The sequence below is a fragment of the Rattus norvegicus genome, chromosome 19 (assembly GCF_036323735.1).
Source record: "Rattus norvegicus strain BN/NHsdMcwi chromosome 19, GRCr8, whole genome shotgun sequence".
NCBI classification, from domain to species: Eukaryota; Metazoa; Chordata; class Mammalia; order Rodentia; family Muridae; genus Rattus; species Rattus norvegicus.
Window position 1 is genome coordinate 9,971,033 of NC_086037.1, and position 25,022 is coordinate 9,996,054.

Sequence of the window (25,022 nt, forward strand, 5' to 3'; positions counted from 1 at the left end):
GAACTGGGGGGGGGGGGGGGGGGGCGGGGAGACGACAACTCTCTAGAAGGATTAGGTAATCTAAAATTTCATTGGTGGGTGCCATGCCGGGGGTCACAGCTGGTCATCGGTCTGCATCCCTCTGTCATGAAACACACACACACACACACACACACACACACACACACACACACACACACACACACACACACACACACGTTGCTCGCCCAACGTCTCGCCAGGAAGAACGACACACAGACACCAGGATCCTTCTGCAGCAAAGCGTTTATTGCATCTTGAAGAGGAGAGAGCGAGCCCCAGAATGGCGCTGCTTATATACACCCTAATGTGGCGTGTCCACGCCTGATTGGTCGCTTACCCATGATTTCATTGGCATGCCCCAGGGTGGGCAAAGACTTGGCACGAACACACTCTTGCACATGCGCACACAGCTAGTCTCCTGAAAGAAAGTCAGGCTGGCGCAGCGGAAGCCAGCGCCATCTTGTTTTTTTTTTTGTTTGTTTGTTTTTGTTTTTTTTTTTTTTTGGTTCTTTTTTTCGGAGCTGGGGACCGAACCCAGGGCCTTGCGCTTCCTAGGTAAGCGCTCTACCACTGAGCTAAATCCCCAGCCCCGCCAGCGCCATCTTGTAATGGCGAATGCTATCTCGGCTTTACACACACACACACACACACACACACACACACACACACACACACACACACACACACCAGCTGAGGACCAAACCCAGGGCCCTGTGCTTGCTAGACAAGCACTCTATCACTGAGCTAAATTCCCAACCCCTGTCATTTTAGCCATAGAGTGAGACAGGGCTGCCCGACACAAATAGCCCACTCTGAGGTAAGATATTTCCCCATTTCTGCGGTTATCCCCAGGCTGTTCTTTGGGGGCAAGTGGGGGCTATGATCTTCTGGATTTTATGTTCCTAGAGCTGGTGTCTTAGAGCCTAGTTTCTGGTATTTGTGGTCTGTTAGTGGAGCTGGTACCTTATGGCCTTTTTATTTATCCCAAAACCAGGCCTAGTCCTTAAGTGGAGACAGAAGGGTTTATGTTGCTCTTTCACCTTGATCTTTTTTTGTGTCTGGTCTTTCTCTGGCAGTGTGACCCCAGGTAGGGCTTGGCAGATCCCTAGGCATTGATGAGGGTACAGAGGCTGATGAGAGTGAAACGCTCTTACCTGAAATGCTGAGTGATCAGACAGTTTGCTAAACATGTTAAAACTTGTTTTGTAAGCAGCTAAATTCCTTAAACAGGTCTTTAAACTCCGGATGTGTCCCCTCCCCTCAGACATGGGTGGAGCATCCCAAGCTGAGTCTGATTTCTTCTGTGCTAGGTTACAAGGTACAACAATGTGTCTGGGGCTGGGTAACGCTCTAAAGAAAAGTGGTTATTTACCTTAGAGTTCTGGAAATGTAAGGGCCCATATCTGGTGATGACCGTCCTGTGGGTAGAGTCCTGAGGTGGCAAAGGACATCCATTCCAGGAGTCAGGGAACATGTGTGTGTCCAGGTTTCTGTATATGGAGGTCAGGGGACAACCTGAGGGTGTTGGGCCTCACCGAACATGTGTGTGTCCAGGTTTCTGTATATGGAGGTCAGGGGACAACCTGAGGGTGTTGGGCCTCACCTATCGCCTAGTTTGAAGCAGGGCCTCCTTGTTTGCTTCTGCACTGTGCCCTGTAAACTAGGCTAGCTGGCCCACACCTTCCTAGGTTTGGTTCTGTCTTGCACTTGGGTGGGGAAGATACTAGGATCCTGAGTTCAGGACCAGCTTGAGTGACATGAGCCCTCATCTCGAACAAAACAAAGCAAATAATAAAAAGAAAACTGTTAATTTAGGGGGCTGAGTGCTTACTGCTCGTGGCTCACAGGGACCTGTTACCTCTAGTTCCGGGGATCTAGTGCCTTTTCTGACCCCTATGGGTTCCTGCCTGCAGGGAATACATGTAGACACACTTGGACACATACAAATAGACTCAATGCATACTTTTAAAATGTGTTAGTTTAAATGGGCAAAGATAAGGAGATTGGAGAAAAGGTAACTGAACTAAATCGTCAGGGTAAGAGACTCATTAATACATCAGACAGCACGCAGCTGATTTTTGAAGGGAGTTGGGTCCCCCAGACAAAGGGGGCCCCTTCTTAGGGGCTTCAGAGGCAGCCTGGTCCCATATCTCTGGTTAATGTTATCCACAGTGCACACCTGAACCAGGTTACCTCTGGTTCCTAGGCTGCAAGGGGAAGGATTTGGTCCTTTATTTTCTCTCTCTCTCTTTTTTTTTTTTTTTTTTTTTTTTGAGCTGAGGACCGAACCCAGGGCCTTGCGCTTGCTAGGCAAGCGCTCTACCACTGAGCTAAATCCCCAACCCCTTTATTTTCATTTTAGTATTTTTTAACACATTTATTTATTGAGGGGTAGAAGGCATATGTTTGAGATCAGAGGACAACCTGTGGGAGTCTGTGGAGAGCTTTCCGGGCGCTTGGCAGGAATTTGACATTGGGCCAGGACAAGGAAGTAGGCTCAGGCAGGAATCTGATTTCGGGCTAGAACAAAGAAATAGGCTTCAGGCAAGAATATGGCTTTGGGCTAGGACAGGGAAGTAGGCTCAGATAGCTTGGTCATCCTGATAAGCCCCTAGAAACAGTGATGGTGGAACTTTGTTTACTGCTTTCCTTGTTCCATGGCTAACTGTATTTATTGTCTTGCTTGTTCTTTAACCTAGAACTGACCTTATTACTTGCACGTAATTAAAGTGATATAAAAAGCAGATCAGGAAAAAAATAAACCGGCCCCAGCCTCAGAACTGGCTGGGGTCATGCTACAGCGTTGTCTAATTGTCATTTTTCTTTTTAATCCTCGCTGCTGCCCTGGAGAACCTGTTCACTGACCGAGCTGGCTTGGTCAGGAGTCAGTTCTCCCCTCCCACCATGTGGGTTGTCTGGGGATTTCTGCTCAGGCCACCAGGCTTTGAAGCACAAGCCCTTACCCTTAAAGCCACTTCCTCTGCCTTTTCTGACCACAGGTTACACGTAATTCCACTGTAGGTGAACCTGGTGGGAGGGAGAGGCTTCAGAAAGCATGCGACACCACATTTCCCAATCTCAGGAAAATTGACAGGGATCACAATTTGGATTCACATGCTAATTTGGGAAGAATTTCATATATTTCAATGTTAAGATATTTAATGAGAGCATAGAGCAAACTCATCCTATTTCCCATGTGTTTTGTGTTTTTGTTTATTTTTGAGACAGGGTTTCTCCATATAACAGCCCAGGATGACCTTGAACTCACAGAGATCCACCTGTTTGCTGATGCCTCCTGAGTACTAGGATTAAAGGCATGAGCCACAGGTGCAGCTACCGCCGCCGCCGCCGCCGCCGCCGCCGCCACCACCACCACCTGTCTTGTAATAAACTTAAAAAGCTCACTATGAAGTGCGCAGACAACACAGAGCAACGGATAAGGTAGGGATTCTTCCACCATGACCACCAACAGAGGGCAGGCCATGCTCTGGCTTAGTCACCTTCATTGATGACAGGGGTCATGTGCTGGCAGTGCTGACATCTCAGGAAACCACTCTGCCATGGTCCTGTGGCAGCAATAGAAGTCTTGCTTTCCCGGTCACCAGGAGCTGCCAAGGCAGAGACAGCCCACCGTATACCACCTTGGGATGCTGGTTCTTCTAAACAGATGTACCCTCCTGGGCAATTACTGTTGCCAGGCAACAACAGAAGAGTTCTGCCTGTCAGTCCCTGCTGGTATATTCAGCATGCTCTTGGATCAGCCTAGGAGTTCTGCTGTGCACTGGGAGCTGCTTTTGTGGGGACTCTAGAAAATGAGCTGCCCCAACCTCCTCCCTGCTGTTGGAGAAGAGTCGCCCGCCCCTTCTACATCAGGCCACACCTCCTAATCCTTCCAACAGTTTATCAACTGGAGATTAAACATTTAAATATATGAGCCTATGGGGCTAGTTCTCATTAAATTACCAGAGTAGCCCAGGCTGACCCGGAACTTGCCAACCTCCTGCCTGCAAGTCTCTCTCAGACTTGCCCACTGTCTTATCATTGGTTCTGCACGCTCTTGAGTGTCGAATTGCAGACATGTGCTCTCCTGAGTCCAGAATCCTGGATTCCTGGCCCTGAGTGGAGTTGGCATCCCAGAAGTGCCACTCTGGCTTCAACCCAGCCTGGGGCGGGCTTTGAGTAGAAAGGTTGCTACGTTGCGGTAAATCTCCCACCCCGATAAGTCCGTGCAAGGAAAACACAACTCAATTAATATGAATACAAGCTGCCTAGATTGAACAGGTCTACCACTGAACTACTCTATCCTCCATCTATGAGATCCCTTGCGATTTGTGGTTCCTTCAGGTCACATGCTTCTGCTTCATCTTCCTTCCACCTCCTCTTCTTCTGTCTTCCTCTTTCTCCTTCTTCTCGTCTCTCACAGGCTCTAACCTTTATCTGACCAGTTAAAATGGGGAGAAGGTTGACATGAAGTCAACTGAGTTCATGTTTCACTCCTTGCCCAAGTAAGCCCCTCTTGAGGAAGCGTCAAAATACAAACAGCAACAGGACCCTTGGCCAGTCATTCTTTAAGAGGTAGGGGAAGGATGGGGGTCACTAGGAATCAGGACTGGAAATTTATCTTTTCCACGTTCCTTAAATCCTCTCAGACAAGGCAGGGACTCTGTAATACATATCTTACTTTAGGCTCTGAGAGGCAAGACTGCATGCCCAGTGTCACACAGCTCCTGAGTTACAAAGCCAAGATTCATATTCAGGCCTGTCAGAGTCTGGGGCAGTTCTTTCTGAGATGACGCCACCATCAGTTCTGAGGCATGAGAAACATCCGTGTTGACAAGGCCCAAGCCCGTCCACCCAAACAGATTGTGGTTCAACAGACACCATGTCCAAACCACAGGATCCTCTTCAAGAGCACAGCAGCAGCCTTCTTGCCTTCCTGTTGTGAGCCAGAAGTCAGGAAATAGAGATGTTCCTAGGGCTAAAAGTACACCCAGTTGGGCAGGAAGGGGCTGGCAGCCCTCAGGCACATCTACTGCCCAGCTGTGGGTGTTGGCAATGGGGAGGGAGGGAGGCTGGAAGCTAAGTAGAGATAAAGGCCTGGGGAGGGAGGTGAGGAGTGCACTGTAGGCCAAAGCAAGGCAAGCTCTTGTATTAGGATCCTGTAAAGGAACAGAATTGATAAATGAATACATACATATATATGAGTTTGAGGAGTGTGACTGGTTTACAGGAAGGACTTGGTCTAGGTAACCCAACTATGCTACTCTAGAATCTGGAAATTCCTGGATGCTGTAGCAGGCCCGATCCATGGATGAAGGCCTGGGAGATTCCTGGAGAGCTTCTTGGTCTTCAGTCTACACTTGAAGGACCCTAGTTCTTACTGAAGTATAAGAGCTATTAAGAGGCTTGGCCTGGTAGAAAGTAGGGAGGTTATGGAGTTCCTGTGAAGGACCCTAAGGGCTTTCGCCAGCTTTACACCCACTGCCTCAGGTGAAGATTAGGCCAAGTTCCATTCTCCACCCACAGTTCTCTGGAGGAGCGGGGACATTCTTGAAAAACCGCAGAATGCACTGCCGGCTGATAGTCACCTGACCCTCTGGTCCCAGATAGAGTGCGTATGCATGTCCTATGCTTGCTAGCCAATAGATTCAAAGGTCAATATGCTTAGCCAGTAAGTTTAAACTGTAACCTTGCTGATGTAACCTGTAACCCTAAAAAGTATAAAAACTGCTTGTTATAGCCATTAGGGGGTCACCCGCCTTCTAGTCACTCACCACGAGAGACTCATTGAAGGTGGACCCCAATTCGTGCCTCACTTGGGGGGGCCTCCTGGTAGTTAAGACTCACTTCCAGCCTTACACACTGGATTCCCAAAGAAGTTGATACCCCATCAGCCAAGGAATGCCACAGCAGCAGGATAGGTGAGCTTGCCATCCAGAGTGAGGGCAAGCAGGCAAAATTTCTTTCTTGTCCTTTTATCTGGGATGCCACCAGAAGGTGCCACTCACTTAGAGTGGGTTCCAAAAAAAAACCTGTGCTAGAAAATCTCTCACAGGTTGACTTGAGTTGATTCCAGATGCAATCGGGTTGATGATAAAGATCTCGGGGCTGGAGAGATGGCTCAGTGGTTAAGCCCTCACTGGTCTTCCCGGGGGCCTGAGTTCAATTCCCAGCATCCACATAGCAGCTCACAACTTTCTGAAGCCATCTTCTGGTATGCAGAGTACAGGAAGACAAAAAGTATCCACATACATAAATAAAATTTTCAAAAAAAAAAAAAAAAAAGGTAGCCCCCATACTTGTGTTACTCTTTTTCTTTTTTGAGACAAGGTCTCAGGATGTGTGCTAAACTAGCCTTGAACTTGTGACGATCAGCGCCTTTGCCTCCTGAGTGCTGGGATTACAGGTGTAACCCACCATATCGGGCTCTCTCTATTCCTGCTGGGCTTTTGCTTCTCATTAAGGCTGGAGAAGGAGGAGAATTTAGGGGACATGGGAGGGAAAGGAGCCCCTCGCCTCGAAGTCTGATTGAAGAGTCTTGACAGCTGAGCGTCCAGCACAGTGAACACTGGCTGTGAGGGCTACCCACACGGCCCAGTTACTCTTTTTAGAGGCATTTCAAACAAGAACACTAACACAGCAAAGAACTGTACTCCGGGTCTGACCATATACAGTGGTTTTCCTTTCCCAACTGGAACTCTATAGTGTTCTAGGAACCCCACTTATAGTAAAAGACACAACTGAACCCTCTTGAGCGGGCCCCATGACCCACCGTCTTATCTGATCAGATAATGGACCTACGTGGCACCTCTGGAGAAAACATATGATCTCTTTTATCCAAAAGGAGGAAGAAAAGAGACTTCCTTACCGACCGATTAAGTTGTAACCCTGAGCCACCCAGATCACACAAGCATCCGTGGGGACTGCTAGGTCACTGAATCGGGTGGGAGCCTCTCTTGAGCAGCCAGGCCATCAGGTGTGTTCTACCACATCAGGTCTTCAAGCCTCCGAGCTTAAATCTACGTTTAGATCTCTCCATCTCTCTTTCTCCCTCCCTCCCTCCCTCTCCCTCTCTACCCACTTCCTCCTTCCCTTTCCCCTTCAGATCCTCTCCCCCACCCTTCTTTCCCTTCCCCTTCCCTCCCTCCTCTAACAAAAGGCTCCCTACAGGCTCTAGTGAAATTCCTTTCTTCCACAAAGACAGGGAAAAGGAAATGCCTCAGGCTGCAGGGATCAGGGCTGCCAGGGCCTCCTGCAAGGCAGCTGAGACTCCATAAGAAAACCACCTTCCATGTGTAGGTTGAGCCACCCAGAGCAAGGGGATTAACCTAAACCCTGCCTGAGGCATCCCCTTCTTTGGGAGTCTTATCAGGTTATTACAAACAGATACATCCACTTGCTTGGGCAACAATTATTTGTTTATTTTAATTAACATTTAATGTGTGATGATAATTGGCTTGATGTTCAGGCTGGGTTGAAATGGTTGGTAAGGCTGTCCAGCAACCTGTTTCTTCTAAGAGTACAGCCAGTGTGGGAAGAGCTGCCTTTTCTCCCCTTTCCCCCGTCGGCCATATATAAGATGGAGCCGACATGGGTCCAGTTCTGAACCCTCTCCTTCTGCCCCCACAATGACAGCAGATCAGAATTGCACCTCAGCCCTGGAAGCCAAGTGGAGCAAGGGGTGGGGGAATGTTGCTGGAAGTTCACTCTCTCCGTGGCATTTTCTGCAAGTGTCCTGGGCACCTAGAAGGACCTCAACCCTCGGGCGCACCAAGCAATGAGGATAGGCCCCAACCAGGCGGCAAAGACAAGGGTAGATGTAAGCTCATCATAGCCCCAAACATACCTATCCTCTGCTCCCCTAGCACATACAGAACAATGGCCTGGGGTCCCTTTAAGGGGTTTTACCAAGTCTACCCTCTGTGACTCAGGCTCCTGGTGAAATTAGAGGTGGCCCATGACTGAAAACAGCTGCTTAGCCATAGAGATCTGTCTCCTTAGCAGCAGGGGTAAAGATAACCCTGTCAGCTGCGGATCAGGGACTTTAGAGTCCTGCAGATCTGCATGTGTGGCTTTTTGGACCCATGAACACATCTGAATGGGAGCTTTAAAAATATTCTTTAAATTTCTATTGTATATGTATGAGTGTTTTGCCTACCGTGTATATATGCCACACCTTCATGCCTGGTGCCCTTTGGAGGCCAGAGGAGAACGTCAGATCTCTTGAGCTAGAGTCACAGACAGCTGAGAGATGCCACGTGGGTGCTGGGAACTGAACCAGTGTCCTCTTAAGTCATTTCTCCAGCCTCCTGAACGGGAACTTTGAAGCCACATGGCCCTGCTTGGTCCCCACCCTCTCCCTCCTGTACAGAGAAGGCAATGGAGTCTAGAAGGAAGTAGGTAACTGTTCGTGGTCCCACAAACCAGCCAGAGGTGAGAGCAAATGGCAGCCACTGATAGGCTACTCCTGGGACATGGAGTGGGCCTGGTCCAGGCGGGCAGTGCCAGAGGAGGAGGTTGTGGTGCTCTGAGTCGGGAAGTAGAGGATGATGAACCAGCAGAAGATGAAGAGTCCTGTGGTAAAGAGGGTTTCAGTGAGCCCAGAACAGGCAGGGACACAGAAGGGACTCCACTATAAATGTCCAAGCACCTAATGAAAAGGTTAGGCAAAAAAAAAAAAAAAAAAAAGAAACCTATTCCTGAAACAGAGCGGAATAAAAACTTTAGAGACAGAAAACACCAGCCTTGAAATAAATTGCACATGTATCTATCGCCAAAAACAAAATTATTCTCACATGTATAAAACCATTGGTCTCCCCACCCCATCCCTTTATAAAGGATTACTAGAGGGGTTGGGGATTTAGCTCAGTGGTAGAGCGCTTGCCTAGCAAGCACAAGGCCCTGGGTTCGGTCCTCAGCTCCGGAAAAAAAAAAAAAAAAAAAAAAGGATTACTAGAGGATGCATGTTAGCAAGATGAAAAGGGAGGTTCAGTAGAGTGTAGAAAAACCAGAATACCAAATTGACTGAGAAATGCAAGCTTTGTGCTCAAAGGGAATTTATAATGAAAACACTGTACAACAATACCAAGGTCGAGAACTTAAAGGGTACCACAGGCTCTGCTGCGCATGGGAGGGTGACAAGAAAACTGAATGATGTCGGCTCATCAGAGTGCCAGGCGCAGGCTTAAACAGTAATGTAGGCCGTGCAAGAAGAATGACACCACCTCTAAGTTCAGGTGCCTCTCTTCCCAACTCTAAACCTCTGGGGCTTTCCAAATGTGCACTTGCGATTGTTTTTCTGGGAACCATCTTAGATGACCTTAAAGCAGTTAGTGTGTGTGTGAGTGTATGTGTGTGTGTTTGAGTGTGTGTGAGTGTGCGTGTGTGTGTTGTCTTTTTTTTTTGGAGCTGGGGACCGAACCCAGGGCCTTGCGCTTGCTAGACAAGCGCTCTACCACTGAGCTAAATCCCCAACCCCGTGTTGTCTTTTAAGATTTTTTTTTACATATGAATGTTTTGCCTGTACATATGTATGTGCACCTGGTAGCTGCAGAAGTCAGAAGCTGCAAAAGGTACCTGGAGCCACCGGATCTGGAATTACAGATAGTTGAGAACCTCCTGTGTGGGTACTGGGAACTAAACCTAGGACCTCTGTGAGAACAGAAAGGGCTCTTTTTTTTTTTTTTTTTTTTTAAAGATTTATTCATTTATTATATGTAAGTACACTATAGCTGTCTTCAGATACACCAGAAGAGGGCATCAGATCTCTTTACAGATGGTTGTGAGCCACCATGTGGTTGCTGGGAATTGAACTCATGACCCCTGGAAGAGCAGTCGGGTGCTCTTAACCGCTGAGCCATCTCTCCAGCCCACAGAAAGGGCTCTTAACCGTGGAGCCATCACCCCAGACTTTTGCTTGCTTGTTTGTTTGTTTAATTAACATAGAAAGTAGATTATTAACCAGTAGCTTTTGCAGGATCCTGTTCCAGAGCACAGGAGTGGTGCTGATGGTCTCCAGTCATGTACTACATGTGAAGACCTAACCGCTCCCTCCCCTCTCTGACCTGTTCTTTTCTCTGAGTCTTCCTCTCCTGTAGCCACCTTGAATTCTAGGAATAGCAGGTCTAAGAAACAAGTATCCTTTGACAAAATTGAAGCTACCCCAAGGCGGGAGCCACTTTCTTACTGCAGACAGACCCCTGTGTGGTTGTTTTAAGGTAATGACTAACAAGGTGCTGGCTGTGCATGCTGGCTGTGCATGCTGGCTGTGTAGGCTGCTCTCCCTGGCTTTTGTGCCCTCCCTGTATAACCCCGAGACTTTTGAAGTCAGGGCAGAGGATGCTGTTTCTCCTGTTCGTCCAGAATAGCTATTCTCAATAATCCCCCCCCCCCCACCTTTCTATTTCACTGCTGCTTTTTTTTTTTTTTTGGTTCTTTTTTTCGGAGCTGGGGACCGAACCCAGGGCCTTGTGCTTCCTAGGCAAGCGCTCTACCACTGAGCTAAATCCCCAACCCCTTCACTGCTGCTTTTACCAGTTGTTTGACTGGGGCAAGTGTGTGTTCTACTGGGGAACCTCTGGAGCTGGCCTCTGAACTGCCCTTAGGACTCTAGTACTATGCCCTGTGTATTGAAGACCTCTTGAGTCTCACACATGGGTCCCATTCACCATGAAACATGGCCTGTTCAAGGGACAAGGACTGCTCTGACTTAGATGAATGAGGAACATAAGTACCGCCTGCCTGGGAAATGGTGAACAGTGGTTGTCACTTTGATAGGACTTAGAATCACCTATGAGACACACCTCTGATCCCCAGAGTAAGTAACTGTAAGGGAGCTTCTGGATCAGCTAATCCAGGTGGAAAGGGCCACCCTAAAAGTTGGGGGCACCATTCCAAGGACCTGGAAGAAATGTGAAAGAGGCTTGGTGACAGGGTTCAGTGCCTAAAGGCACTTGCCAGAAAACCCGACAACATGAGTTACAACCTGGGACCCTCATGGTGGAAGGAAAGAAGTGACTTTCCCAGGCTGTCCTCTGACCTCCACATGCACATGCACTCGTAAACAAATAGATAAATAGATACATAAAAAAAAACCATAATTTTAAAAAGTAAAAAGAGAGAGCGTCCCACCAGCACCTGTCTGTCCGTCTCTTTCCTGAAGCAGGGATGGTGTAACTAGCTGTGTCCTGCCTTTGCCATTATTGCATCCTCTGCACTCTTGAATGAGAGTCAAGACCTTTATTAAGTTGCTTTAGTTGTGTGTGGTGGTGTTGAATAGGTTTGGCCTGTATAGACTCATGTGTTTGAATGTTTGGCCCAAGGAGAGGACACTATTAAGAGGTGTGGCCTTGTTGGAGTGGGTGTGGCCTTGTTGGGTAGGTGTGGCCTTGTTGGGTAGGTGTGGCCTTGTTGGGTAGGTGTGGCCTTGTTGGAGAAAGTGGATCACTGTGGGGGTGAGCTTTGAGGTCTCCTAGTATGCAAGTTCTACCCAGTGTTGAACAGTCTCTCCTCTTGGCTGCCTTCAGATCAAGATGTAGAACTCTCAGCTCTTCTAGCACCGTGTCTGCCTGGATGCTGCCATGCTTCCCGCCATAATGATAATGGACTGAACCTCTCACACTGTAAGCCAGCCCCAAGTAAATATTGGCCTCTATAAGAGCTTCCTCAGCCATGTTGTCTCTTCACAGCCATGAAACCACAAGACAGTGGACAATTTTGTTGCAGCAAACCAAACCATACCAAACCAAACCAAAAACTAATACTTTGAAAGCTTCATAAGGATTTTACGTCATGTCACAACAAATCTCATGACCCTGACTTCCTAGAGAGAACTGGTCATCTGACTCTGAGCACAGAGTCAGCAGCCATTTTGGAAAGCAGAGAGAACAAGTTGTCACAGAGGCTAGACGGGAGACAATACTCAACTCCAAAACAATAGGTGGGGACATCTGCTTTGATTTATGTGGCTTTTTCTGATCCCAGCCCCAAGACACCAACTACCCTTGCTTCCCTGGATCTCACAAGAGTCTTGGATATCTAAAATTAGCACCTTTGACTTGAGCTAGTTTCTGTGGAAGCCTGTGATCTATAGAACACCTTCCTCAATTACCAGTGCCCCTTGGTGCCCGTGAGACACCCTGTGGCCTCCCTGGAGACTTACCTTGCAGAGAGTTTAGGAGGGTGAAGATGTAGACGGTAGACAAGCCGAGGGGTGTGAGAACAGCCAGTCCCCAGGTCATGCCCACCAGGCTTGAGAGGCCCAACACAGTGAGGACCGACTTCCAGGTTTGCCCCTGTCCTTTGCCCGCTGTGACACTGGGCAGAGTGAAGATCTTCCAGGCCACCATTGCCAGCACCACAGCACCGAAGAGGAAGGTGACAAGGAAGTAGCCATGGACAGTAGCATAAAGGGCAGGCTCTTTCTGGAACCAGCACCTGGAGGAGGTGGATAGCCGCTGGGGCTGGGAGGAAATCCCTGACCATTTTGCCCCAGGATACTTCCCCGGATGATCTTTCGTGACCTAGGAGATGTCCCCCATTGCCATTGGCTTTCCTGAGCCTCCTCCTTTATTTCCCTTTCTGACTCCAGACTTCTATTTACCCCCTGTACTACAAGCCAGCTAGATCTGACTATCCTCCCAACCTTGACATGGAGGGCCCCCTCCCTAAGACCTCTTCCTCTTCTTCCCTCCAGGGAAACCAAAGGCCTCCATACCCTCTGCACCCCTCAGCCCCACTCACAGCTCCAGTGAGGTGCGATTCTCCTGGTCGCGGATGGTGTAAACCCCGTAACTGTTGCTACTTCCAACACCAATAACTATAAGAACAGGCAGGCCTGTGGACAAGGGGGAGGGGGAGAGTTGGCATTGCCAGCGTCCCCTCGATAGAGATTGCCTCCGTCCCTCCAGCTATCCATCACTCGAGCTTTGGGCTTCCCTAGGCTCTTCCCCATCAACCCTGCAGCCTCCTCTACCCCTCCAGCCTGTGCCTACCCCAGCCTAGCAGGCTCAGCTTCAGGAAATAGTGTCCAAAGTAGGTATTGAAGACCTTGATGACCAGCAGGTAGAGGTGGAAGGCCTCCAGGCCCATCCAGGTGAAGACACAGAGCAGGAAGTAGTGGAAAATGGCAGCTCGGACCCAGCAGGAAGCTGGGGGGCCTTGAGAGCCGCTCCCCACGTTGATCAAGAAGGTAAGATTCAGGAGAAATAGGCTGGTGCTCAGAGCCATGTGGATCTTAGGGGCATCTTCAGACTTGAACCTCTGCAGAGAGAACCTGGGAGAGAAGAGCAAGTGAACAAGCCCCAAGGAGCCGCAGCCTGCACGGGGTGTCCAGGCTGGTCTATCTCCCTGCTTCAGTTCTGTGCCACCGACAGCTGCCATTATCCTCGTGCCCATCTCCTCATGCCTGACCATTCAGTTTCCTCCTCTGCTAGGAGTCAGTGTGCAAGCTCTCAGGTTCTAATCCACAAGCCCCTTCATGGCTCTCTGGGCTCTGTGGATGCTTGCTGGTCCTGCCAACCTCACCGTTTGACAGATTCCTTAGCTAAATTGTGTAACTTGTGATGCTGAGGAATTGACACGGAGGATGGGACTGGGGCTGGGGACTGTTCTATACCAGTACTCGGTCGGGTGGGAGAGGGGAGGCGTGACATGAGTGAGCTCACAGGGGCTGAAGCCCAGGGCTTCTCTTAGTGACTGAGGCACAAAGGCACAGGAGAAGGACAGTAGGGAATCCATGGCCTGGAAAATGGAAAGCCCAAAGAATGTTCTAGATGGATTCCGGCAAGCGTAGGCTCTAGGGGATAGGGATAGGCAAGGCTGAGCAGAGGCTGATCCCACAGACTCCTTCAAGTTAGGAAGTCTGAGGGTTTCTTGGCCAGACCCTGGCTCAGGACAGCCAAGTGACAGTGCTGTCTGTTCCTATGTCTGTCCTGTGCCTGCTCCTTGTTAGAGAAGTTCATGTATCCCTGAAGGGGCATCCTTCCCCACACTTAATCACAAGTAACTGTGGAGATGGTAGCTAGTCCCTTGTTACTAATCCAAGAGTAGCCAAATGGCTTGGCCAGCCTGTGCTTTCCACCCTGCAACCATCGTGGCCCAATCAGTTGTTGGTCTGTGATCAAAGTCAAACCCTAAAACAACTGAGTATTCATGAGATAAACATGCACACCCGTAGAACACTCAGCATCCCTGGAGTGTGACCCCTAGAGTCCTGTGCCCACAGGGATCACACACTTGGCTAATACTCAGCCATCCGTTGCAACTAGGACCACTCTGAAGACTGGGCCATGTAGTTTCATTTAGACAAGACTCCTATGTGGATATGAACACATACATTCACTGAAATGCGCACACACATATACACCCACATACACATGTACATGCATGCACACACACATATACATATGTATGCCTGTGCATGCATATGTGTACACACACACTATATACACATGCACACATGTAAATGCATACACAAATATACATGTGTATGCCTGTGCATACACATGTGTACACACATTATACATACACGCACACGTATATACATGTGCAGGTACACATACATACTACATAAACATGCCTACACATACATGTGCATGCACACACATGCGCATGCACACACACATGCACACACACGATATGTAAAGCAGTGGAGCTAAAGGGGTCTTGAATACACACACACATACACATACATACACATGTACATGCATGCACACACATGTGCAGGTGTGCATACATACTACATAAACATACATACACATACATGTGCATGCACACCACACACACACACACACACACACACACACACACACACACACACATGATGTGTAAAGCAATGGAGCTGAAGGGATCTTGAGACTACTTAGCTATGCTCTGCCACTGCCAACTTCCTGGCTTAGATGATACTGTACAGCTACATACGACATGTCACTTGGGGAAGTTCCGGGAAGGAACCACAGACTGTGCTATTTTTGCAGTTTCCAGTTAGCCTACAATTAATTTGAAACGTTTGTTCTTAAAGACTTCAATTCTGGAGCTTCGTTTTTGCTTGAGTATCTAAGGAGCTGGGACCCGAGCCCAAAGTTCTCAAGGCATCAGGGTGAAATTGGCATCCTGACAAGAGAGAGAGCAAGCTGTGAAAGGAGAAACCAATCCCCAGGGCTTCAGTGGGATCCCTTAGTTCTTTCCCTGCCTGGAGGCCACATGCTGTGAGTTTTCTAGTTCCACAAATCAATCCCTCTCGAATTGCGCTGGCCAATCTGAGTTGAGTTTCTGCCACTTTCAACTTCAATCCGATGTCCCACCTACTCAGTGAGCTAACCAAAGACCAGAGGAGACAACGAGAGACCACAGAACAAAGACACCTTATCCCTATCCTGTATTTCCCTGAGGACAGGAGGAAAAAGGGGTGTCTGTCTTCATTTACCTGAAGGCAACGTAGAGAACCATGGTGAAGGCCAGGAAGATCATGGAGACTGCACTGCCTGCCTGGGAGATGCGCGTGAGAGTCCGTGCCGTGGCCTGGTCCAGGGTCGGCCTCTGTAGATGACCCCCGAGTTCTGATCACATCACTGAGAGGCCAGACCTACACATCTCCCAAACCCCAGCCAGCTAGGCAGCCTCTTCCAGGGACAGAGGCTGGACCACTGCAGTCGGGATGGCATGGGGTATTACCAGCAGCAAGGCGAAGAAGGTCAAGTGGTCGCAGCGGCAGACAGTTCTTCCATCCCCCGGCTCCGTGGAGCAGCCGTGGGAATCCCAGTCTCCTGTGGGCCACAGCAAAGTAAGAGCGGAGCAGGAGGGGAGGGCGGGCCTGCCTCTATCCTCAGCCTCTGCCCTGTGGAAGCCCATAGCTTCCTCTTTTCTCATTCCGGAAGTGGTCTTCCAAACCTACCTTTAGCCATATCCCAGAACACACAGGTGAGGATCACATTCTGAAACCAGAGAGTGTGAGTCAGAAGAGGAGGGAGGCAGGACACGGGGAAAAAGAGGGTATTACCAGGGGTCTGTGTGTGCCTTAAGAGGAAGCCCTCTGTAGCCTACATGAGAAAACTGACTATATCAGCTGACGCTCCCTGGACCATTGTGCATGTGGGACACACAACATATATGGCACTAGAAGGTCTGATCATGCGTGCCTTCAAGATCATTGCCTGGTGGGGGTAGAAAGCTTATACACAGATGGGTCCTCCAGGCCCTCACACATTTATGAACATGGGGGTAGGAGGGTGTAGGGGCACGTGTGTTCACGTGTGCAGGGCAGACAGACATCTTTGGGCATAACTGGGCACGCTCCTGATGACTTCTTCTGGGCACACATAGAAGGGTAAAGGGCACAAGGTCCCATGCATGGCTTCTCCGAGCTCATGCATCGTGTGCCCCCACAGTAACTGCCAGGCCCCAGGGTAAAGACTCACAGGTGATTGATGCTGGTGGGAGAAGGTGATCTCTACAGGTTCTGACAGCCCGGTGGCGTGCATCTGGCCCACACTCAAGCCCACCATGCGGTTGTTCAACACACTGCTGCCTTTGTCCTCAAGAAGCCTGGGGCCCTGGGAGGAGATTGGCAGGAGGCTAGCTATGGGGTAGGTTGACCATTCCTGCCCTATATAGAGGTCTTGAACTCTAGGACATGCCCTCACCTGGGACACCAGGGGATCAGGTACCTGGGGACTATAGGCACCTTTCATATTTCTGCTTTCTATAATATGCTTGGGTGGTGCTAGGCAGGGCCGGGCTCTAGACTCTTAAAACACCTTGCTGAAAAGCAACCCTCTGAACTGGAAGAGCTTGTGGCTAAGATCAGCCAGGAAATGGGGTAAATGCCAGTGAATGCTTCGAGGTTGGGGGGACGAGTGCTTTTAGATCCAAGGGGACATACATGCAAGCTTACATGGGTGGATGCATGTCTCAGGAACACACACCTAGCAGGCACTGGCAAGGGATAGCAGGTTTGCCATGTAAACACAATCACATCTGATCACACCTGAGTAAATGCACTCAGGAATATAGAAGGGCATGTGTGTTCATGCATGTGCAAGGACACACAAGCATACACGAGCACACTTGGACACCACACACAGTTGGTAGGTGCTGATGTCACAGTATCATAATAGTCTTCGGGCTACAGACTATAGAAATGGTTCATGGATGACCTGGCTGCCTCAGAGACAATCTCAGGGACCCTGAGCATTTAACACTGCCACTTCCAGGGGCTGGGGATTTAGCTCAGTGGAAGAGCGCTTGCCTAGCGAGCGCAAGGTCCTGGGTTCGGTCCCCAGCTCCGAAAAAAAAAGAAAAAAGAAAAAAAAAAAATACTGCCGCTTCCTGGGCTCCCAGCAGGCCTCTTACCTTAAAGACATTTCCTGGACCAATGTTTAGAATAGTTATGGCCAACCGGACTGCAGACCTGTTGCCAGGCAAGGCTCCAAACAGGCTCTTGGGAAGTCGGACTCTGTCTGCAGGCTGGTCCTCACCCCGCATCACCTGCCTCGGGATCTGTAAGCATGGATCCAGCAGCTCCCACCTTCCCCTCAGGATTCCAGCCCCAAGTCAGATGCTACAACCACTCCAGTTGGGAGGGAAAGTGCAGCATGCCAAGTGGAGGGGCAGCATCTGAGGACTTTTTAGCTCAGGGCCAGGACACGGAGCACCTGACTCAGTCCAGGTTCTGCTCCTCATGGTCTGGGCCCTTGGACAAGCATTAACGGTGGAGCCTCAGTTTCCCCATCGCAGGGATCAGTGGAGCATGTCTACATTGGTACAGACACGCTCTGCCTTTAAGTGTGTGTGTGTGTGTGTGTGTGTGTGTGTGTGTGTGTGTGCGTGTGTGTGTGTGCGTTGTGTGTGGTGTGTGTGTGGTGTGTGTGTGTGGTGTGTGGGGGTGTGTGGTGTGGGGGTGTGTGGTGTGGGGGTGTGTGGGGGTGTGTGGGGTGTGTGTGTGTGTGTGTGTGGGAGCAGTAAGGGGTATCCCAGGAAGAAGCGAGAGGAGGCTGGTGTGGGGGACTCGTGCTCACCTTGACTGGGAAGCCCCTCCTGCCCAACGGCGAAGCGGTTTAGAAACCAAGCATAGTTAGAATGTTAGAACAAGCCTCCATAGGAATCACCAGGCGTTCTTTGTCTAGTCTCTGACCTGAGTACCCTAGAGCTTCAGCAAGCTCTGGCTCCCTGCTTCAGAAGGACCCATGCTCACGGGAACAGGGGACCAAGAGTTGGGGCTGAAGCCCAAGTTTTGCCTTCGAGATCTTGTCCGAAAGGTCACATGAATGATGTCATGGCCCAGTGAAGATGCTACCCAGAGGGCACAGCCTCCACAGAGGCTGATGAGCAACTCAGCCATTCCCTAGACCTCTGCCCTCAACCTCCTCTCTGCAGGGATGGTGGGGAACTGCCGAGCCCTTGCCAGACCAAGAATGTCTTGGTATTAACTCAGATTTCCTTTCCAATACGTGTATCGCTTGTTTTATTTTGTTTTAATCTCTTTGGTTTGTTTTGAGAAAGAAGCCGTGTTGGCCTGGAGCTCAGGAGCGATCCTCCTGCCTCTGCCTCCTGAGTGTTGGGAAGATATCGTCCTGCTTGGCTTCCGATACTCTTGAAAGTGGGCAACGCTCTCTCACTATTTACAGGTGAGGAAACTGAGGATCAGAAAAGTAAATGTGCCCATAAAGGCAACGGCTGGTAAGGGCAGAGACGGGGTTTGAATCTGGGCCAGTGTAAATGTAGACTCTTCCCATTCCGTCTCTCAGAGGCCAAGCGTGCCCTTCCCTTACTCTGACTTCAGATATGTGCTCTGGCAGAGAGGTTAATGGGCACTTTAGGTTTGTATGACCCAGGGATTAGTCTTCAGGTGAGCACCCCACGGCTCTAAGAGAGGGAGACCTCCTGAGGACATCAAGGGCAGTGGTCGGAGGGCCAGTTCATGGATCTCCCGGTACCCTGGCTAATCCACCACCAGGCTCCACTCATTCAGTTAATTCACTGACAGCTCGGCTGAATAGGACTTAGGAAGCTTTGATAGGCACTAGCAGAGAGGTCAGAGCCAGCCAACAAGAAGCTCTTCACCTGAGAGGGCACCAGAGAGTAAAGCAGGTCTTCCGAGACATCCGTGCTGATGTTCTGAATCAAGGCCTTAACAAAAGGCATGTCCACGGTCTCCATGGAATTCTCCAGCAGATGGGACTCATAGTTCAGCCAGTATCTGCATGGGGCAAGGGATTGGGGGAGGAGGAGTTTACAGACTGAGCCATCCACTCAGCAGGCTCTTAGGGTGATCGCTAATCCAGAATACCAGAGACCCTGGGCTCTTAAGGTGAAGAAGAGGAGTGACTTGGGAACTGACCCTGAAGGAGTCCGGATGAAGATTGGGTATCTGTGGATAGATTTAGCCCCCATAGACGCATGTATTTGTATATGCTTGGCCCAGGGAGTGGCACTATTAAGCAGTATGGCCTTGTTGGAGGAAGTGTGTCACTGTGAGTGTGTGTTTTGAGACCCTCCTCCTAGCTGTCTGAGAGAGGGTCTTCTGGTTGCCTTCGGATCAAGATGTAGAACTCTCAGCTCTTCGATCATGCCTGCCTGGAAGTTGCCATGTTTCCCACTTTGATGATAACGGACTGAACCTCTGAACCTGTAAGCCAGCCCCAATTAAATGTTGTTGACCTCTGTAAGAGTTGGCTTGGTCATGGTGTCTGTTCACGGCAATGGAAACCCTAAGACAATATCTTAATGTCTGTCTCTAAACTGCTTATTTTGTGTGCGCGAGTGTTTGGCCTGTGTTACAGTACATGCTCCATTCGCATGCCTGGAGTTCAGAAAAGGACGTCAGATCGCCTGGCAATGGCACTAGGGATGGTTGTGAGTCACCAAGTGAGTGCTGGGAACCCAACCTGGGTCTTCACAAATCAGTCAGTATTCACGAATGCCGAGGCATCTCTCCAGCCCATGCTTAAAACAGCAACATGCCGGATACGATCCACACATTAACCGTCTTAGCATGTAGTATTCAGTATTATGGAGCACATCCGTGATGCTCTGAAACCATTGCTACCTTTTTACTTTAGAACAGCCCCACCGCCATGGAAGGAAACCCCATGCTCACTGAGCAGCTACTCTGTCCCCTTCTCTAGCCCCTGAAAACCACTAATCTAATTCTTTGGACAAGGTCTCACGTAGCCTAGGCTGGACTCCTACTCACTCTTCAGCTAAGGATAACCCGAACTCCTGATCCTCCAGCCTCCTCCTCCCCTGGAGGGCAGGGATTGCAGGCATGTGCTAACCACACCAGTTTCTCAGTGCCAGGACTCGTGCTTGCTGGAAAGCATCTACCAACCCAGCCACATCCAGTCCGAACTCCGCCTGTTTTGAATCTACGGTATATTGAAGCGCACACCATGGGGCCCTCGGAGTCTGGCTTCGTATACTTAGCATATCGTCTCCACTCATCATTTCTGAATCCTTCATTGTGGTTTCAGTCCTCCTGGATGAAAGGCACCCATCTACGGCTAGGCTTACAGGCCTGTTCATCTGCCCACCAGTGGGCGGGCATATGAATACGTTGCTCCACCCAGGAGCACACACAGATCTTCATCGCTGGTGGACACATGGCTCTCCGTATCCATCCTCTGATGGGCACACAGCTCTGCACATCCGCCCACAAATGGGCATTTGACTGGACAGTTTTTGTCAACTTGGCACAAATTAGAGTCACTTGGGAAGAGGCCCTGAGAGATTGACTCCATTATCTTGTCCTATGGGCAAGTCTGTGGGGCATTTTCCTGATTAATGATTGAGGCAGACCCAATCCACTATGGGTGGTCCCACTGCTGGGCAGGGGATCCTGGGCTGAATGAAAAAGCAGGCTGAATGGGTCACGGGAAGCAAGGCAGTAAGGAGCATCCTTCCAGATGTCTGCTTCTGGATTCCTGCTTGAGTTCTGGCCTTGATTTCCCTCAGAGAGAGGGACTGCGGTGTAGATGTGGAGCTAAACAAACCCTTTCTCCCCATAGGTTGCTTTGGGCTACGGTGTTTATCACAGCCACAGAAAGCAAACAAGAACGCCCGCCTTTCAGCTTCTGTGAGTAGGGATGCTGTGCAAATCCATGAATGAGCTTTCATGGAAGACTTATTCTAAACTCCCTTGGCATAGACCCATGAGTAGCGCTGTTAGGGCATATGGTAATTCTCCCTATAGCTTCTTGGTCAGCTACCGAATGGCGTTCCACAGCGGCCGCAATATTTCACACCCGTAGCTGCGGTGTATGAAAGTTCCACCAGCCCCATAGTCTTGCCGACACAGGGTTTTGTTTTACATTTTTTTGTTGTTGATTTTTGAGGCATGGTTTCTCCGTGTAACAGCCCTGGCTGTCCTGGAACTCACTCTGTATCCAGGGTGGCCTCAAACTCAGACTGCTGCCTGCCTCTGCCCTCTGAGTGCTGGGACTAAAGGTGTGCCATACCATGCCTGGCTTTGTGTTATTGTTTTTTTGTTTTTTTTTTTTTTAAGATTTATTTATGAGTACACTGTAGCTGTCTTCAGATACACCAGAAGAGGGCATCGGATCTCTTTACAGATGGTTGTGAGCCACCATGTGGTTGCTGGGAGTTGAACTCATGACCTCTGGAAGAGCAGTCGGGTGCTCTTAACCGCTGAGCCATCTCTCCAGCCCTGTGTTATTGTTTTTAACTGTATCTCATAGGTGCAAAGAGGTGTCTTCTGGTGGCTTTGCATCTCTTTATTGACCAGTGATGTTGAGCATCTTCTCATGTGCTTCTGGCTTTGTCTATTTTATCTGAATAAATCTCTTTGAACACGCTTATTGAGTGCTAATTATATTATATGGTGGAAATTCAGCATTTGAAAACTGAGCCGAGAGAGAGAGAGAGAGAGAGAGAGAGAGAGAGAGAGAGAGAGAGAGAAAGGGGGGCAGGGAGAAAAAAGGAAACTGAGCCACAGACCAGCAAGGTGCTTCCACGGACAAAGGCATGTGTCAAGCAAGCCTGGTGACCCGAGTTTGGGTCCCAGAACCCACCTAAAGGTGGGAAGGGAGAACCGACTGGATAGAGTTGTCCTCTGACCCCCACAGGTGTGCAGTGGCATGCACAGCCCTGCCCACATCATAAACACAATAATGAACACATTTTTAATTTTAATTTTTTTTAACAATAGGTCTCATTGTGTAGCCTTGGCTATGCTGGAACTCACTATGTAGACGTGACAGGCATGGGCCTACGCACATTATAAACACAATAATATACGAAATTTTTATCTTTTTAAAAGAAAGCTCTTGGGCTGGAGAGATGGCTCAGTGGTTAAGAGCACTGACTGCTCTTCCTAGAGGTCCTGAGTTCAAATCCCAGCAACCACATGGTGGCTCACAGCCATCTGTAATGGGATCTGATGCCCTCTTCTGGTGTGCATGAAGACAGCGGTAGTGTGCTCATATATAATAAATAATAAAAAAAAAAGAAAGGTCTTGTTATGTAGCCTTGGCTAGACTGGGACTCACTATGTAGACCAGGCTAGCCTTAAATTCATAAAGGTACACTGGCCTTTGCCTCCCAAGTGCTGGGATTAAAGGCATTTGCCACTATGTCTGGCTTAAATAAATGGTTTCTTTGTTTGTTTGTTCGTGTTTGTTTTTTAAGAAGAAACCTAAGGCTCGTGGGAACTGACTGCCAGGGAGAAGATGGTATTAGAGACAAACAGAATATGGGCTTCCTCTGTAGGACTTCATTCTATAGGGAAGGCATGTGGAGCCACTCTCCGTGGTGCTGAAATTTAGAATGGTCCTCGTACTTGGGTCCCTCTCTAGCCTTGGGCCCTAATTGCTGCTTTCTTAGCAGTGGGATCACAGCCACGTATGGCTGCCTCAAGTTACCTTTATTTATTTGCCTATTGCATACCATAGTTTGCTTCTGGGGTCAGAGGACAACTGCAGGGATTGGTTCTGTCACTCTTCTTTCTATGTGGGCTCTAGGAATTGAAGTCAGGTTGTCGAACTTATGTTGAGAGCCTTTACCTGCTGAGCCATTCCTCTAGCACCCCCTACACACACACACACACACACACACACACACATATACATACACACACATACACACACATACACACACATATACATACACACACATACACACACACATACATACACACACATACACACACACTCACACACACATACACACACACTCATACACACATACACACACATACACACACACCTGTTTTTTATATGGTCCTGGAGATCACAGGTCCTCATGCTTGTGCACCATGTACTTTACTGATTGAGCGTCTCCCGCCCTCTCTCTGCTATTCACTTTTCTAAAAATCTCTGACCGGGTGATGGCTGAGACAGTGCTAGGAGGCAAGGGGCTACAGGGAGATATCCAAACTGAGTCCATGAAAAGGAGTAGTAGCCTTGGAGACAAAAGGGAATTCTCTCTCTCCTCTCCCCCTCCCTCCATTTCTTCCTCCTTCCCTCTCTCTATCTCCTTCCCTCTCCTCCCTCCTGTCTCTCTTCTCTCCCCCTCCCTTTCTCCCCCTCTTCTCTCTCTCCTCTCTCTTCACTCCTGTCTCTCTTCTCCCCCTCCCTCTGTGTATGTGTGTGTGTATGTGTGTGTGTATGTGTATGTGTGTGTATGTGTGTATATGCGTGTGACACAGGATCTTAGGCATGTTAGGCAAGTGCTTGCTCTACCACTAAGCTACAGGCCGGCTTTGCCTCTGTTTTTGAATAGCCATAGTTATCAAGGAGAGAAGGCTCTACAGAGAAAACAGAAAATAAATTGTAGAATAGAAAAGTAAGCCATGCAAGACACATGCGAGACAGCATAAGAAGACCACTGACCAGAAACAGAGGGATGAGGCTGTCAGAATTCATTGAGCCACACAGATTATCCACTTTGACTGTCAGAGAACTATTGGCTTTTATTGGTACCAAATAAAATAGGAAGTTTTAGAAGAATTAAGATTTTGTTGCCGGGGTTGGGGATTTGGCTCAGTGGTAGAGCGCTTGCCTAGGAAGCACAAGGCCCTGGGTTCGGTCACCAGCTCCGGAAAAAAAGAACCAAAAAAAAAAAAAAAAAAGATTTTGTTGCCACATAAAGTGGTGAGCCACAAAGAAAGCGACTGAATATTTGTGTTCCTACCTTGTGATCTTTCTCATCTTTGCAAAACGGCTCAATCCACAGTTCTAAGGAAGATTCCCCAGTAGGGGTCTCAGATATAGTAAATTCCTATTATTGTCTGTTGCTTTGGTGCCTCCCCATTCTCTTCTGTGAGACAGGCCCAGGCTGGCCTCAAGCTCACAGCCCTCCTCCTTCAATCTCCTAAGGCCGGGATTGTAGACCCACCCCCACACAGGAGCTGCCAATCATCCTGAGAGTAAGTGGGATTCTCCCATTCAGAAGCATCCACACGCCCACTCCTCCAGTCTTTGGATGGGTTCAACCCAGACATCTGCCTCCTGCCAAGGTGCTCCTGATGACCACTCCCCAAGAGGGCAGGTAGAAATAAGCTACCTGACTGACATCCTATATGGACCATGTAAGTATGTTGAAACCACCCTCCGTCAGAAAGGGACCTCCTGAAAATTCTGACAAAGAAACCAGAAGAAGGAGGGAGGGAAAGAGGGAAGGAGGGATGGAGAGAGAGAGAGAGAGACAGAGACAGAGACAGAGAGACAGAGAGAGACAGAGAGAGACAGAGAGAGAGAGACAGAGAGAGACAGAGAGAGAGACAGAGAGACCATTTTACCAGAGAAAATCCCCAAATGGCCAGGGAGCACCCACAAAGATGTTGAGGTTCATGGTTCATGACAAAGTGCCAGCAGGAAGCCCAGGTGACGTCCCTCTACACTAGAGTGGCTGGGAATATACGAGGTTCTGCTGACAGGAAGCAAATGGCACCACCACTTTGGGAAACGGCTTGGCAGTCTTTGATGGAGCTCAGCACATATTCAGTATCTATTCCGGCAATTCCGTTCCCAGGCATAGATTCCCCGCAA

At 49.2% G+C, this 25,022-nt stretch overlaps 1 protein-coding gene across 4 annotated transcripts in view; it reads right to left on the reverse strand.

The window, feature by feature from the left end:
• Nucleotides 1-7,417: 7,417 nt before the first annotated feature.
• Nucleotides 7,418-25,022, reverse strand: part of Adgrg3 (adhesion G protein-coupled receptor G3) — a 28,696-nt gene continuing 11,091 nt past the window's right edge. For 2 of the 4 annotated variants that reach the window (XM_006255126.5, XM_039098148.1), the window contains 10 exons: nucleotides 19,081-19,216; nucleotides 17,371-17,517; nucleotides 16,437-16,571; nucleotides 15,914-15,953; nucleotides 15,694-15,785; nucleotides 15,446-15,558; nucleotides 13,014-13,294; nucleotides 12,763-12,856; nucleotides 12,182-12,456; nucleotides 7,418-8,595 (listed from right to left, as the gene is read on the reverse strand). In XM_006255126.5, the coding sequence (XP_006255188.1) occupies nucleotides 8,483-8,595; nucleotides 12,182-12,456; nucleotides 12,763-12,856; nucleotides 13,014-13,294; nucleotides 15,446-15,558; nucleotides 15,694-15,785; nucleotides 15,914-15,953; nucleotides 16,437-16,571; nucleotides 17,371-17,517; nucleotides 19,081-19,216 (1,426 nt within the window). In that variant the 3' untranslated portion in view covers nucleotides 7,418-8,482. The remainder of the gene's footprint in view (nucleotides 8,596-12,181; nucleotides 12,457-12,762; nucleotides 12,857-13,013; nucleotides 13,295-15,445; nucleotides 15,559-15,693; nucleotides 15,786-15,913; nucleotides 15,954-16,436; nucleotides 16,572-17,370; nucleotides 17,518-19,080; nucleotides 19,217-25,022) is intronic. The other 2 variants (XM_006255127.5, XM_039098149.1) reach the window with 1 other exon arrangement.